This window comes from Musa acuminata, chromosome BXJ2-8 (genome assembly GCF_036884655.1).
Source record: "Musa acuminata AAA Group cultivar baxijiao chromosome BXJ2-8, Cavendish_Baxijiao_AAA, whole genome shotgun sequence".
In the NCBI taxonomy this organism is placed as follows: Eukaryota; Viridiplantae; Streptophyta; class Magnoliopsida; order Zingiberales; family Musaceae; genus Musa; species Musa acuminata.
In genome coordinates, this window is record NC_088345.1 from 45,983,727 (window position 1) to 46,000,078 (window position 16,352).

The window sequence follows — 16,352 nt, forward strand, 5'->3', positions numbered from 1 at the left end:
TGGTAGCTCATATGTAAGTCTTATAACTCGAGAAGTTGCCCCTCCTGTAAGATAGGTTCAATAATGATAATATTGAGGTTGGGGTGAAGGTTTTCAGTGCTTTTGAATGAACCGCTCAAGGTGTCTTTGACATATAAGCTCTTTAATATGCTTTTTCAAGTTATGATAATCTTTCATATTATAACCATAATATTAGTGAAACTAATACTTGGATCTGTCTCTTTTTTCCAATGATGTCTTCATCGGGTGAGGGTGTTTTAAGAGCCTCTTCTCTTTTATTTATGAAAAAAAATTAATTCTAGTCATATTTAAGAGGGTTAGCTTGGAACTTGGGTGAGATAACTCAGGTTATTGATTTCTCCTCTTCTGCATCGACCTCAAGGTTAGGGTTGATTGTAGCCACTCTTGCTTCGATCACTTGTGTGACTTCTCACACTTGCCTGAAACTATTATCTCAATGATAACATACTGATTAGCCCTTTGAAGTATCTCGAGTACAATTGCTAGTGGTCTTTCTATTAATAACCATAAGAGACAAGAGGGCGTGAGTCTCATCATGAATGTCTATATTATAAGTGACGGATGGGCATCTACCACACCTCGGATCTTATTTGTAAACCAAGCAATAAAGTTTGCATGTATTTCGTTCTCCCCTTGCCTAAGTCCATGGAGTGTTGTTACTAAAGGCCATGGGCATATATTCCCAAGGAAATGAAATTCAAACTCCTTCACAAGTTAGGCAAATAACTAATAGAGAGCAGTTTTAGGTGGGCATAACATTCTCGTGTTGGACCTATTAACATAGTCAGAAAGGTGTGACATATAAAGGTGTCTGAAATGTCATATTATAATATTTGAGCGCGAAAAGCTGTAATGCATTCATTAGGTCAGCACTATCATCGAACGCTTATAAGGATAGGTGATGAAAGTTCCTTGGAATTAGTTCATCTTAAATTTTCTGGGTGAATGATGACCAACTCGATGTGAGGTCGACCAATACTTCCCCCTTTGATTATTGGAGCCATCGTCGCATCTCCTCCAAACACTAATTGATCTGTTGTAGTTGGATTTACAAGAAATCCTTCGTTGAGTTTGTTGACCGAGCCTTAGATTTTGGTAGGTTTGAGTGGTGGTGCAACCCACTGAATTCTACGATTAGGCACTAAAGTACTACCTTGGCCGACAATTCGATAGATCTCAAGTGCTCTTAGAATGTCGGCACCATGTCGAGTTAGGAAATCTCGACAAGTGCTGGTGGCATTGGCTATTGGGCAACCTTGGCCGACAATTGATGGCCTATATCTTGCTTGTTAGGGATCTGTACTTGCCAAGGTTTAAAAATACTTTATTGAGGACAAATAGTTGGCCTAGGGCCGTCATTGAGGGTGAGAAACTTGGTTCATTGAATAAATGCTAATATCGCATTGACATATGTGTCAAGGTGGATGCAGCCATATGCGCAAAAGGGCAACTGTTGTCCCCTTTAGGTGAAAGTATTATGGGTCAGGGGCAAAGCTTTTTCATTTAAGTGTTCATTAAAATGTTCAACAAGTGGGTGTTCTTGCAACATTGAGCCCTCCTTCTGGCGTAAAATATGTTACAAGAAGATGTTGTTAATATCTTGTTTAGCCATACGTAATCAAGAACCGTGTGCACAGGGTTATCTGAGGTGAATTTAAGGTGAAAATACTAAACTCATAACGTGTCACTTAGATGAAAATCGAGGTCAAAAGATATTTTTTTATTTGAACCCTCTAATGCCTAAGTTAATAATTTGAGGTAAATGTATTTAGATACGAATGGTCAAAAAGTAATCCTCTTTTATTGTGTTAAAATAAATTTTTATACATGATCATAAGAGACAAAATATTTTATGAAATATTCTACTAAGAGCAGCCCCTAACTACCTCCATGAATCTTCGTTTAATCTTTAATAAGGGGAAATAACTTATAATTCACGTGAGTACATAAGTGAGATAACTTTTATTTGCTTTTTTTAATTTAGATATCATACCACGATCACCGATCACGTATCTGACGATTGATAGACGAACTTCTCTTCGTCACTTTATTTTTTTCTCTTTTCATTCATCTATCATTAATATATATATATATATATATATATATATATATATATATATATATATATATATATATTCCCACTGCATCAAAATCCTTACAAAAGTAAGCTCCGTTGTATGAGAGAGAAAATGGGCTTGATGACATGATCCAAAATGGTAATCATCTCAAGCCTTAGAACCTCTAAATGGCACATTAGGAGATTAGACTTTAGTTATATGCATCAGAGATGGAACAATATCTTTAATGTTCTTGCTTTTTATTCGAAAAATAAAAAAACTAAATGATCATTGCTTTCTATTCGGAAAAAAAAAAGAAAACAGTGGCTGATCATTTGACCTGCACCCACTTGTATGTGCAAGAGGCTTTCTTGTTTTTGCCTGATGGAATTTAACCTTTTTGTTTTTATTGTGTTACAAATTTCTTGAATTTTTTGCGGTAATGATATTTTACCATCACATTCGTCATTCTCGTCTTATCATTTTTTCGATCATTTTTAAGGTTTAAGTAAAAAAAATTAAGCTAAATGTCACGTAGATTGGACATGTCTTGCACTAACAGCATGTCCCCGCCGTAGCCGACGAAGCGACGCCGAGCATGATCCTCACTTTGGCGTCGCGGACCCGCTGGCGCGGCGCGATCTTGATCCGCCAGAACCCGCGGCGGCGCCGTCCCTGGCTGCCGTCGAGGCGATGGTACCCGCTCCTCTCCCAGAACCCCTTCAGTCCGCCCCGGTACAAATCCATCGTCGCCTTGTGACCGAGCGAGCAGGAGAGGTAGGTGCCGTTCCTTTGGTTGGATGACGGTGGCGGCACCGTCGTTCTCACAGCACTGTGTTTCATTGCAGTGCATGCACTGTGCTTCGTAGAAAGATAACACGAATCTATTCTCGATCTTCGTAGAACATCTGCGGTTTCCTTTGGCAAGAAGAATCGGTTTGCAGGCTCAGATCGGACCGGCTGCGGATGCATCTGCAACCGGAAGTGAGGAAGCTTCGAGGCCGGTGCAAGTGGAATCGCTTCTCTTTCGCTACATGCTGACTGCAGCTGAGGCCCACCGGTGAGCGGAAACACACATGGCCGGCTGTAGAATCCTTGGAATGTCATCAGATCATTCCAAATGAAAGCTGTACTCTTCTTGCAATATGTTCCGATGTCGGCAAACGCTGCATGCACCCGTTTTCGTAGTGCGGTATACAAGATGTATTCTTAGCTTGGCGTGCAAGGTTCTCAATGATACACATCGACCATCGATTGCCGTGACCTGTATCCCCCACCGGGATTCCAACCCTCTCCGATTTGCCCACCCACCGCTGCCAATCACGTGGGTACAGCGCAGCGCGGGATTCCACGCCGGCCCAACCCCGTCCGCCATCGGCACGTGCGACCGCCATCGCCGTCGCTCAGGGTCGTCGCCCCGGCCTCGGCAAAAGCGGGCGGCGCCCGAGACGCCGGTTCGCACGTGCCACCCCTCCGCCTCGACGCGATCGCTTAACACGTGGATCTCGCGGAGTAGTCAAAATAAGCGAATTTTAATATCCCAATAAATATTTTTTAAAATAATTATCGAATGAAAAATCGAATTTATCAATTGATAAATTCGAAGCATTTGTAGTAATAAAAAAGTGCAACTTTTTCCAGCTTGGGAAAGTAAAACGAGTGAGAGGGTGGTGAGGAATCGCTTTATATGATACCCGCACACCGAAAGCGGAGGCTCCCACTGCGCTCTCGCTCGCTCCCATCACTCTCGGTCTCCATCCGAGATGGCGAAACGCCCCGCGTCGCCGGTTCCCACAATTCCCCGGGCCTTGCTCCCGCTCCTCTTGCTGCTAATGGCAGTCGCCTCCCCACCGTCGGTCTCGGCGTCGAGGGCCGTGATCAGGGACGGCACCTCCTGCACAATGTGCGCCTCTTGCGACAACCCCTGCCTGCCCGTCGTTTCCCCTCCCCCTCCACCTCCTCCTCAGCCGCCGTCCACGGCGCAGTGTCCCCCGCCGCCGTCGTCGTCGTCGACGCCAGGCACCTTCTACTACTACTCCCCTCCGCCTCCGTACGGAGGAGGAGGAGGAGGCTACTACTACCCTCCTCCGGCAAACATCTACTACACGGCACCGCCGCCGCCCAACCCCTTCCTGCCATACTTCCCCTTCTACTATTACAGCCCCCCTCCACCCTCAGACCACAATTCCGTCGCCGCGCCCTCGAAACCCTTCTTCTTCACCTTCTTCTCCTCCTCCATCCTTCTCTTCCTCTTCTCCCTAGCGTAGGAGACTCTTTTTCTTTGCCTTCCCTACATGCGCCACTACTCTTCCCGAAATATCCCTGTTAGCTCTTCCCATCCCCTCCGACCGTTCCCAAAATACCCCTGGTGCCGCAGTAAAGGCAGCGGCAGCCGGAGCCGCCGAAGAAGGCAAAAAAGAGGGTGAGATTGTCTTCGCCGCTACCAGTCTCTCTCTCTCTGGCAGTAATTGTCGTTTACTCTGTTGACGTATCCTGTGATTCAGTCATATCATTGTGGAATTCGTGTTGTAATAGTTATAGGGACAAGAACAATAATGCTGAGATATGTATCGTTGAATAAGTAGTTTATAATTGGATGTTTATTTAGTTTGATGGATTGATCCTAGAGCAGAGTGCAGATGAGCTTGCAGATTGACGATACGTACAAAGATGAAGAAGAAGAAGAAGAAGAAGATGGAGAGAGTACACAATCGAGGTGGTGGAAATGTCGGCGGCGGTGTATCGATCACATGGGGGAGTTTGGTAGATAACGACGCATGGGGAATGATGTGGTGGTCTGTGCGTGCAATTATTGCTGCAAGCCACCATAGTTTGGGATACGATTGCCTTCTAAACGAACGTCACTTGAGTTGCCGATTTAGGTTGGGATAGGGGCATTAACTCGGTCCAATCTAGTGGAACTCTTTTATTTGGGCCCGTCTCTATTGAGGTCGAGTCAAATCGTAATGTCTCGATTCTTTCGGGCTGCCTATCTTATCCATCACCCTCGATTCTACAACCTAAATCGATTGTTATCATCGATACTATAAGTTGCGCTACCTGATCTATCGTTAGTGCGTCGTAGACCGTCTTTGCATACGTATAATTTACGAACCGTTACGTCGTCTTTGGAACAGCACAAAGAGCAAGTCGCAACAGCCACTTGCTTCGGCTCCGTGCCGCGTGTCAGCGTCGCCATACGACAGCTGGAGCTGTGACAAACCCTCCTCCTCGTTGCCTCCGCCGGCCCGAACGTGTCTTCGTGCGTGCCAAACTTCTCGCTCTCCTCCGCTCCTGCGTGCGTGTGTGGTTCCTTTTCGTGGGTCCCACGCGTGAAGGCTCGTTCATCGCCTTTTTGAGCCGGCCCCACCCTTTCGACATGGCCACGTGGATAGTAAGTCACCTGAGGTGGATTTGTTGCCCACTTTTCCCAACAATTATCTACACTATAATATATTTTTCTTTTTTGCACTCTTAGGCCTTATTGTTATTCATTTGTAAATAAATATAATTATGTCCATTAACATATATTAATAGTCAGGAAAAAAAAAAAGATAGTTTCAGCATCTCAATAAAATTCCTAACTCTAGAATTTTTAAATCACTATTATTTAACGATAAATTAAATAAACTTATGGCCACCAATTTTACTGATCATAAATATGGCTCTTTCAACTACAATTCAAAATAAGGATAAATTAATCTAAAACAGCAAAAGAAATTGAGAACTTCTCTTTGAGTTAGAACGGGACCGATGTAGAGTTTTTGAATTTTTTAAATTCATTTTGGACTATTTTGGATGGGCAAACTTGATCTAAATCAAATTTGTCTTCCATTAGGATTAGTGTTGTAATTGTACATAAATTGGAATCACAAACCACTTTGACTTGGAAACAACCTCATAACCCTAATTCTAATGAATTGTTTTAGGAGTTAGATGTATGTATCGGAGAAGCTTAGTTTGTTTTGAAGTATATCTCTAATTGGATTGTATTCAACGGTATATCTCATCCAAATGCTAAGTTAACATGTGATATTGAGAATATTGTCGTTTAATTATCATCCGACATGTGAGTTTCATTTAGTATCCAAATTAGAAAGAGAAGCTAAATATCATCATTTTGTTGAATCTTGTATTTTGATGATGAAACAAATTGATAATTGTGTTTATGTTTTGATCTGTGTTTTGAGCGACACAGGATGCTTCAATCAGGATGAGACAATTAAAGCAAAAAAAATCATGTTAGGCCGAAGGAACATGTCAGGACGTCGGGCTGATGGATCGGTCGATGTATTGACAGAAGTCTTCAAGCCATGAACTTGGGCATCGGGCCAAGAAGAGTGGGTATTGCGTTAAGAATATCGGAGTTGCGGAGTCAACTGACCGATTGGGCAATAGGCTACAGGAGAGGACGATGCGTCGAAGAATCGGACGAAGCGTCAAGGGACCAATGACATACCGGACAACTTGATTAATGCTTAGTATTAATTGTTTAGATCGAAGTTTTGTTTCACATGTGCAAGATTAACTACGATGGAAGTAAGACATGTAGCAAGAGTTGCACCGGAGTCAAGACCATGATCGCGTTGGGGGTTCAAGAGTTCGATGGAAGTCCAGACAATCGTCGGAGGTTTTGCAGGAACAAATCCGAGAAGTCCAAGAGCTTGCCAAAGAAGCTCGTCAGAACTCGCCAAGTGGATCGTCGCAAGTTCAGGAGTTTGCCGGAAGTCCGTCGGAGCATCACCGAAGGTTCGTCAGATGTTCGCCGGAAGTTCGTCGGAAGCTCGCCGGAAGAAACGCTTGACGCACCGGAGCAAGTTGCAGTAAATGTCTTAAGAAATATCATAGTTAGTATGTAGATTAAGTTAAAAATGAGAGGTCATCCCATTAACTTAATCTGGGGGCAATTGGGCCCTTGACAGACCCAAATTAGGCCGAATGAATCAGCCCATTCGGACCTAGAATTCTTGCCAAGCGGTGGCACAGCCCAGGAGCTCAGTCTCCTAGGAAAGCTGGGCAGTGCAATCGCCCAGGTCAGGTGGTGGTACCGCCTAGGCTTAGTCTCCAAGCGAGACTGGGCGGTGGTACCGCCCCTGTCAGACGATGGTACCGCCTGAGCTCGATCTCCGAGAGGTAGTACTGCCAGGACCCCAGAAATCCGGGAGATGACATTTTTTAGCTCCAAATTCAAACTAGTTTGGGGCCTATATAAACCCCACCCTTTCCTGCATGAAAGGAAATCGAAGATCCAATCTCACTATGTAATTTTTAGAGCTAAAAAATGTTGTATAAGCTAAAAGTTCTCCTCCCTCTTTTCTTCCGAGTTTCGATAATTCAAGAGAGGAGTGAAAATTCTATAAGGGTTGTCTCCTAAGCCTGTCAAAAGGAGTGAAACTGTAAAAGGGTGGTTGGCCATTGCTTATTGAAGGAAGGCCTCTAGTAGATATTGATGACCTCATCGAAGGAGGAAGCCGAAAGTGGATGTAGGTCACGTTTGACCGAACCACTCTAAAATTTGGTTTGCATTTCTTTTGTGCTAGTTATCTTAACTGTAAACTGCCTTCCTTACTTTACTTCAAATACGTTTCCGTAAACTTTCAAAGTTATTATTTGCACGAAACGACTTTTATGTCGGAATCAGATTTCTACGTACGAACGTAGTTTTAATAAGTTTTTCGCTGCAGTAATTCACCCTCCCCCCTCTTAGTACTTTTGATCCTAACAAATTTACCCATCTATTCACATAGACAATGGTTTAAAATAAACGATTATAGATTATTCATTTCTTGTCCCCCCACATAAATAAAAGGTCAAACATAAATTATTAGAGGTGATTAGTGATTATCATACTATAAAAAGCTTATATTTAATATAATAAAAAAGGGATCACCTTTTGACCACTCGATGATCTACGCTCATCATCTATCTCAATTTATTAATTTGGAAGTTGAAGGGATGGAAACCTTTCCTTATATCAATCGTCATGCAAATAGTACCTTAAGGATTTAACATTTTCATCTTGGATGTATTTTGAACAATCACGTTAGGTTGACCAAAATGTCAACAATTTTTTCTTGTAATAATAAAATAATATACAATGTTTTAATTAATAAAATAGCATACATTTTATTCATTAATTAGATGAGCTATATATAAATTTAAATAGTTATTTTTCACCTTGTTAATCATGTAAAAAATAATAAAGAACTAATAGACCATAAAAGGTGAAGGAAAGCATTAATATTAAGATCGGATAATCTCTCTCTATCTCTCGAATCTATCTCTCAAATCTAATTTGAATGTAGAAGAGATTACATCGAGAACTCGTTTTATCTTTGTTTAGAGAACAAGTGCACAATTACATTGGGAGCCTTCTATACCTCATTCAACATACATCAGTTCTGTTGATACGGATCAATCTAAACCCGTTCAAATCAATCAACACGCTAAAAGATGATCACCAATATTGATGTTAGATGATAATATTTTTAAAATATTATTTAAAAATTAAAAGAAATCAACTAGTTTATTTGACAAAACAATGTATCGAGATCAAATTCCGCCTCCTTCACTTGCAAAATAATTGAAATCCAATACAATTTTGATGTCTATTTTTCGATAAAATAGGGAAATGTTGTTAATTTTGGGTTGGTCAAAGGAGAGACAGAGCAACTTTGACTTGTTTTATTTAAGTGGTCACAGTCCGATGGTTGGTGTCACGTCTTCTATTTATCCACCCCACGCTGAGTTGTTTGTCCCGCGACCCAAACATTTCATGCGCCACGTCAGCCTCGTGACTTATCTCATAAATCACGTCTTTGTTACACCCATCAAATCACAACTAAACTTGTCCAAATTCATTATTATTATTATTATTATTATTATTATTATTGATATACTATTTAAAATTTTAAACAATAGAAGGTTCGAAATTTTATGTTTCGATTTTTCGGCCGATCGAACCGAGTCAATTAAGACAACTAAAAAGTAAAATAAAAAATAAATACATTTTTAATGTATTTTTTAAACATGATTGGATTCGAGCAATGAGATCGATAGTGGACGATGGAATCTTTCTGCATGGGACGGGAAGAGGGGACGAATTTATTCGAGAATAAATAAAAATAATAATCTTAATTGAATAAATAAATATGGATTATTTTTGAAGTAAATAATATTAAGTTAAATTATTAATAAAGAATTAATAATCTAAATCCGACAAGATGTGGAACTACCATCTGTCATACATGTACAAACGGAACAGCCAACCACAAAACCCAAATAATGCCTTCTTCCCCCTTTCTCTCTTCCTATTCCCATCTATTGCCTTCCTTTTCCATGGATTCCTTCCTTCTCCCGTCCAGATAAAAAACGACCGACACACCTCATGTCCTTCCGGCACTTCCTACCATCGCTCTGGTCTCCCACCACCTCCGCGCCATCTCTATCTTGAGCTCCCTTAGCGACTTCACCGCGAGGAGGAAGAGGAAGGAGAGAAGAGAGATAAGAGGAGAGGATGTCGGTGCTCGGGCGGTGCTTGGGGGAGAGGCGGGTGCGGCAGCTGCATCGGGCGCTTCGCAATGGGCGGCTGACCCTGCTCTGCCTCGTCATGACCATCGTCGTCCTCCGAGGTACCATCGGCGCCGGTCGCTTCGGCACCCCGGAGCAGGACCTCCACGACATCCGCCGCCTCCTCCACAGCCATCCCCATCACCCCCACCGCGCCCTCACTGAGCAGCAGCCGCAGCATACCGATTCCAACGGCGCCGAAGAGGAGGAGGATCCGCCGCGCGATCCGTCGAAGCCCTACTCCCTGGGCCCCAAGATCTCCGATTGGGACGAGCAGCGCGCCGACTGGCTCCGCCGCCACCCGGAGCGGCCGAACTTTCTGGGCTCCACTAAGCCGCGCGTCCTCCTGGTGACGGGATCCTCCCCGAAGCCCTGCGAGAACCCTGTGGGCGACCACTACCTGCTCAAGTCCATCAAGAACAAGATCGACTACTGCCGCGTCCACGGCATCGAGATCTTCTACAACTTGGCCCTCCTCGACGCCGAGATGGCGGGCTTCTGGGCCAAGCTGCCCCTGATCCGCTCCCTCCTCCTCGCCCATCCGGAGGTGGAGTTCCTGTGGTGGATGGACAGCGACGCCATGTTCACCGATATGGCCTTCGAGCTCCCCTGGGAACGCTACGCCCCCTTCAACCTCGTTTTGCACGGCTGGAACGAGATGGTCTACGACGACCGCAACTGGATCGGCCTCAACACCGGCAGCTTCCTCCTCCGCAACTGCCAGTGGTCGCTCGACCTCCTCGACGTCTGGGCGCCTATGGGCCCCAAGGGCAAGACCCGTACCGAGGCGGGCAAGGTCCTCACCGCCTTCCTCAAGGACCGCCCCGTCTTCGAGGCCGACGACCAGTCCGCCATGGTCTACCTCCTTGTCACCCAGCGTGACCGGTGGGGTGACAAGGTCTACCTCGAGAGCGCCTACTACCTCCACGGTTACTGGGGCATCCTTGTTGACCGCTACGAGGAGATGATCGAGAACTACCACCCGGGCCTTGGCGACCACCGCTGGCCCCTCGTCACCCACTTCGTCGGCTGCAAGCCGTGCGGCAAGTTTGGGGATTATCCCGTGGAGCGCTGCCTCAAGCAGATGGATCGCGCTTTCAACTTTGGGGACAATCAGATCTTGCAGATGTACGGGTTCACCCACAAGTCGCTTGCCAGCAGAAAGGTGAAGCGGATCAGGAATGAGACCAGTAACCCGCTGGAGCTGAAGGATGAACTGGGGTTGCTGCATCCGGCGTTCAAGGCCACCAAAGTCACTGGCACAGCATCCTGAGTAACTTCTTTTTTCTTCTGTACCTCTTGTTCTTTTCTAGTTAAATTTAGAGCTATTGTCATCATGGGAGGCTTAATTATCTAAAGATATATTTATGTTGTATTGGTGTTCAATATCAGAGAGTTCCTGACATATGAATATGCATCAAGGATAGGAATAGTAATCTTCTTTTATTCCATTTCTTTTATTTGTTGCCACTTGCTTATCCTTGAGGATCCTCAGATTTATCTAAATGTGAAAAGAGATTATTGTCATCTTTTGGTTTGGACATGAAGTAAAGTCACAGACAAAAATAACAGTATGTTGTCAGTAGAAATATAGAGTTTTGTTGTAGATGTTCCTCTTTCCTGCAAAGGTTTGTTTGTTCTCTGAAGTAAAGGAGGACCACTGTAGTGTTTGCTTGGATGCTACTTGTCTTGCTATTGACATGGTCAGGTCCTTATACCCAATGAGCACCTCAATGGGTCACTTGTTTCATTTCTAAAAATGATAGTCTGCATAAACTTTATTTTGTCACAATACATGAAGCAAAGGTCACAAGTTGTTATGCTATACAGTCAGATCTGCTTGTACAATTATTGTTATGTATTCGTCTGTTTGTTCTGTTCAGTACAAGTTTTGAGCTTTTGATAGATGAAGGTATTGGATAAACCACTGGCACCATGGAATCTAGTTTTAAGTCATGTGTTGTGACCTATCTGGTTATTGTTACTCGTATCCTGGACAGTATTTCTTCGGATTCAAATGGAAAAGTTCAGTTCTTAAATTGATTTTATTGGAAAAGGAATATACAAGAGCTCTTTTAATTCTCTTCTGGTAGTGGCTAAACATCAGCTCTCTTCATTTTTCTCCATAGAAGTTGAAATCTGTCATGTTATGCAGAGAATTGAGCTCTTTTTGCAATATGTAAATATTTCTGTTGCAATTTTTCATCTCATTGCTACCATTGAATCCTAATATTTAAACGACTATGGCAGTCTTGTTGATTTTGTCAGAGCTCTATCTTCCTATCTTCATGTTAATTATGCATCAGCTCTCTTCTTTCTTTTGTTATATATTCGGAGAATTGGGATTTTTTTTTTGCAATTTGGCAACATATCAATGGAACTTTCCATGTTATTGCTACCACTGAATCCTGACATTAATAGACTATGAAATTCTCATTGATCATTTCAAGTTTTTACCTTCCTTTCATAATCTTGAACACACTATTAAAAGACTTATGAAATTCTCATTGACATTTAGTGGCTTCTTTGCTGATCCATGCTAAGATGTGCATACTAATGATCAGTGAGATGTGCCTATTACAAGCCAAATTACTTTTCATGTAAGTGTCAAGTCCTGATCTCTTATAGACTGTGCCAATTTTCTTAATAGTCTTCTCAGTTATCTCATACCCAGTTGTTGTTCAAATTGTTGAGCTAATAAAGAAGGTATTTTGCCAATAGAAGTTAATTTTATTGTGATCTGAGAAAGTTATGACCCTAGTTGTGCATTATTTTATTTTTGTCGCATGTTACACCCAAAAGTTATAGCTTCCGACAGACAAAAATACCAGGCAAGCCACTAGCATCATGACATCGAGTCCTTGTTTAGGTTTTTGAACTTGTGAAGTTCAGCATTGTTTTATTCTATAAAATTATGATGTTTGCTGTACTTTCGATGGGGCTTGCTGTGCTTATGATGTATTAATAACAGACTTACGTATTCTTAAAATATGTTATAGGATGATAAAATTTCCATCGGAGCTTATGATGCTACAATAACACTAGTTTGAAACTAGAGGGGAAGCCGTGATGCCATGTTAAGGTTGTGACCTGATTTATCAGGATTTGAGTCATTGAAACATAATTTTTAACTTGCAAGGGTTAGGTTGTGTACACTGACCTCCCATGATCCACATGCACCTCAGTACCCCTTTTTGTTCACTAGTTTGCAACCTTAGCTTCTTGTCTATTTTCCTGTCATCATACTAGAGCATCAATTCTTTCCTGAATTGATTCTGCATCTTTTGAGTATGATCTTTTCAAGTTCATTGATCAACACGGAGAGGTGCATGCAAAAGCTAGGAAAGGATTATTCCGATTGTGACCTGCATTTTTAAGTAACTTTGTCATGTAAATAGCACATCCTTGACGTCGCATACTGTTTCAAAATTCTGAAAAACTTGTAGACTTTATTAGGACCAGCGGTTTTAAGCAGTTCTGTACCATGGAGCATCTAAGCTTGTTTTCTGCCCCAAAATGGTGAGACGAATCTTCTTCTCTGCTAAGTAGGCTAAATCATCTTTTCCCTTGTGCGGCATTCCAAATTGTTCTTGTATTCATTTTCTTAGCTGTTTGGGCTATATTGACAGGTATATTTTCCTCTCATCACATTAAAGCTTTGATTTTATACAGAATTGCTTTTGAATCAGCTCTTTAAATTCATTGATTGATGTGGATAGGTGCATGAAGAAAACTAGAAAAATAATATTCTTAATTTTCACATTACAAGCAGCTTTATGAAAATGCAGTCTTGATCTCACATAACAGCTTAAAACCTATCTGCTACAAGGAACATTAGGCTTTTTATTTTATTTTGACCCAAAATATGAAAGGAAAACTTCTTCTCTGCTAAGTAGACTAAATCATATTGCCCCTGTTTTACATTCCAAATGATTCTTGGGTTCATTTTCTGAAACTGTTGTTAGATTACTTCCTTTAATGAGTCCCCCAGTTGTAAGTCCTAATAACTAGATGCAAACAATATATCTTTAAACTCTGTAGAATCTGGAGCTTTGTAGCTTTTATTGTGAGGCGTGAATCTTTTGTTGATTAGAACTTTTGTTACATCCAGTTAGTCTTCTCTATGCAAAAAACATTTTCTTATTAAATAAACAGTATAAATCTCTTTTAACCCAAATTGTATAATTGTATAAGTGCTCCAAATTTTGTTCATCTTAGAACATTTATTGAGTTTCTAGCTTTTTAGCATTAAGTATGGGATTTCAGGATGTGTGATATAACCTAAATGACACTCAAACAAAGGAATTTTCAATGCTGTTCACATGCATGTCTCATATTAATATGCTTATATGGCAATTGGTTGCATTCAAGGCCCTGAGATTTAATGACTGAACTTGAGAGACCTTTCTTCTTTTGTTTGATTGCATTCAGGTTTCTACTTTGTGCTTTTAGTTACCTACAAAACAAGTGATAATTTATATTTGCTATCAATCATGCTAGGAAACTGAATTATTTGTCACATTTAGGGGCATGAATGATAAATATTTCGAAAATCAAATTATAACAACACGATAGACTGAGCATGCTCAACATCTGTCTTTGATAATGTTCTTATCTATCAAATTGTGCAACTAATTTTTACATTTTATATGCATATGTTGCATTTATTCAGTAACATTAGATCCTGTCAGGTTCTAGGTAAACTATGTTGTAATTTCTAAAGGTAATTTTTGTCTCATGGAGACTAATTTCTGATATTTAGACTAGTAGATGATACTCTCGGCAACACCATCAGAAATCCATCTCATAATATTTATACTACTTTATCAATTTCCCTAAATTAATCTCATTTGTTCATATCACTTCTGATATAGATCGGCTGTCATAAGAAATATCTTTCGATGGTCATATGCATGTATTTATTGACTTCCAAACCAATATACTAACAAGCTCTACGTGCTTAGTACATATTAAGACTTCAGCCTTCTTACAAGCTAAACCAGACGTGGAGTACTCAAGCGACAACCTTGCACTTTCCACTGATCGGCTCCCAAATGGCCGGTAGGAGAAACCTCCGGCCACCGGCGCCGAAAGCGTTAAAGCTGGCTTCGCTCTTGTCATTGATCAACAGGTTTCCGGGATTCCCCGGATAGGCACCCTCCCCGAATATTCCGGCGCAGGCGGTGGCGGCCTCCAGCGGCGCAAGCCGGTTGCCCTGGTAGTAGCCATCGCGGAACGGGTTCGTGACGGCCCCAGCAATCACCGTGGCGATGTTGATAATGGTCCCGTCCACGCCGACCCCGTTCGGCGCCACCAGTGGCGGCCCCGGCTGCCCGTATGCCGGGGCAGCGTACGGCCATGCGCAGAGGCCGGGGCACTGCGTCCCCGGGTCGCCAACGTGGGCCATGACCACCCGTTTCCCGGTCGGCATCAGAACCGTGCTGTGGAAGCCGCATGAGCTCGTGCAGAACTGACCGACGGTCACGTCGGAGGACGTCAGGACCATATAGACGCCGGTGGCGTCGAGGGGCAACGAACCTTTCGCCACGGAGCTTCTCACCAGGTCGACTAAGTTGGAACGGGTGAGAGATCGTCCCAGGGAGTAAGCCCGGTCGGATGTCTGGGCGGCGACCTCGACGGTTGCTGACGCAGGCTTCCCGGTGTAGTCTTTGTACTGTTGCACGGTTGACCACCATTTTGACACAGTGGGTTGCGGCGAAGGCGAAGACCGAAAGGAGGCGAAGAAGTCGGAGACGGCGGCTCGGTGGGCGGCGGTGAATGAGCCATACCATATGATATAGATGTTGATGGGTGAGCTGAGGAGGGAGCCATTGTGGTAGTGGAGGGTGGTGGAAAGAGCGGCTAAAGAAGAAGATGATGGTAGAGCCAAGGAAGCAAGGATAAGCAAAGTTGGAAGCATGGTTGTAGTGGACTTGGCCATGCTTTTTAAGTGTGGTCTTCATGTTTCGGATGTGGCTGCCTCTTTATAGAGGCTTGGAGTTTGGGACTACATGGAGATTGGTTGCTGAATCAATGATGATTGATTGAAGAGATATTGTTTACAATATTTTTTCGATTGTTCTGAGTTTACTATAAAGTATTTCATAAAGGAAAGATTCTAGTTATACAAAATAGTGGCTCTTAGATAATATTCAACATATTCCTACTATCACATGCTTAGTTAAAATTATCTAAGTTATAAGAGATCGTTACGTTATCCATATGCAAAGGATTAGTCTAATTACAATCTCGTTTAGACATATAAAAGAACAAATTGATTAGTTCTGAAAATGAGTGATGGATAAGTCCTGACATCAGACAATATTATAAGTAATTCGGTAAACACTTTGTGTATAAGAGAAAAAAAGAAAATAATAACTTTATAAGGTAAATAAATAGTTGTAAGTCTACAAATGACTACTCACTGGATGTCATACACGTTGGCAGGTTCCTGTAGGTTTTACGTGTGAACTTGTGAATCCAATTAATGCCCAATATTATCCCAAACCCTTGTCTAGTCTTATGTCACTTGGGTGATTCTATGGTACTGAGATGATTAACATTTCGTACCATAATACAATCTATAGAAAACAGGATATTACACACAAAAACTAGACCATTTTAGAATAGTTTTATCCATTCTGGTAAGTAGTCATTTTGCAACCATACAAACTATTTCTGCTCATAATTTTTAAGAAAAAAACA

General features: G+C 42.2%; 3 protein-coding genes across 3 annotated transcripts; 2 read left to right on the top strand and 1 right to left on the bottom strand.

The window, feature by feature from the left end:
- The first annotated feature begins 3,841 nt into the window (after positions 1–3,841).
- On the top strand, positions 3,842–4,345 carry LOC103995307 (extensin-1). The gene has a single exon (XM_009415867.3). The coding sequence runs from the start codon at positions 3,842–3,844 to the stop codon at positions 4,343–4,345; it is 504 nt and encodes a 167-aa protein (XP_009414142.2).
- Positions 4,346–9,362: 5,017 nt separating this feature from the next.
- LOC135619704 (probable xyloglucan 6-xylosyltransferase 1) lies at positions 9,363–11,098 on the top strand. Its single transcript, XM_065121972.1, has one exon. It carries the CDS (start codon positions 9,595–9,597, stop codon positions 10,918–10,920), a length of 1,326 nt encoding a protein of 441 aa, XP_064978044.1. The 5' UTR covers positions 9,363–9,594; the 3' UTR covers positions 10,921–11,098.
- Positions 11,099–14,661: 3,563 nt separating this feature from the next.
- On the bottom strand, positions 14,662–15,588 carry LOC103995304 (protein PHOSPHATE-INDUCED 1 homolog). Its single transcript, XM_009415865.3, has one exon. The coding sequence runs from the start codon at positions 15,586–15,588 to the stop codon at positions 14,662–14,664; it is 927 nt and encodes a 308-aa protein (XP_009414140.2).
- Positions 15,589–16,352: the final 764 nt, after the last annotated feature.

Bases quoted from the DNA above. Each gene is read 5' to 3' on its own strand.
- LOC103995307 (XM_009415867.3), top strand. From the start codon at position 3,842: ATGGCGAAACGCCCCGCGTCGCCGGTTCCCACAATTCCCCGGGCCTTG.
- LOC135619704 (XM_065121972.1), top strand. From the start codon at position 9,595: ATGTCGGTGCTCGGGCGGTGCTTGGGGGAGAGGCGGGTGCGGCAGCTG.
- LOC103995304 (XM_009415865.3), bottom strand. From the start codon at position 15,588: ATGGCCAAGTCCACTACAACCATGCTTCCAACTTTGCTTATCCTTGCT.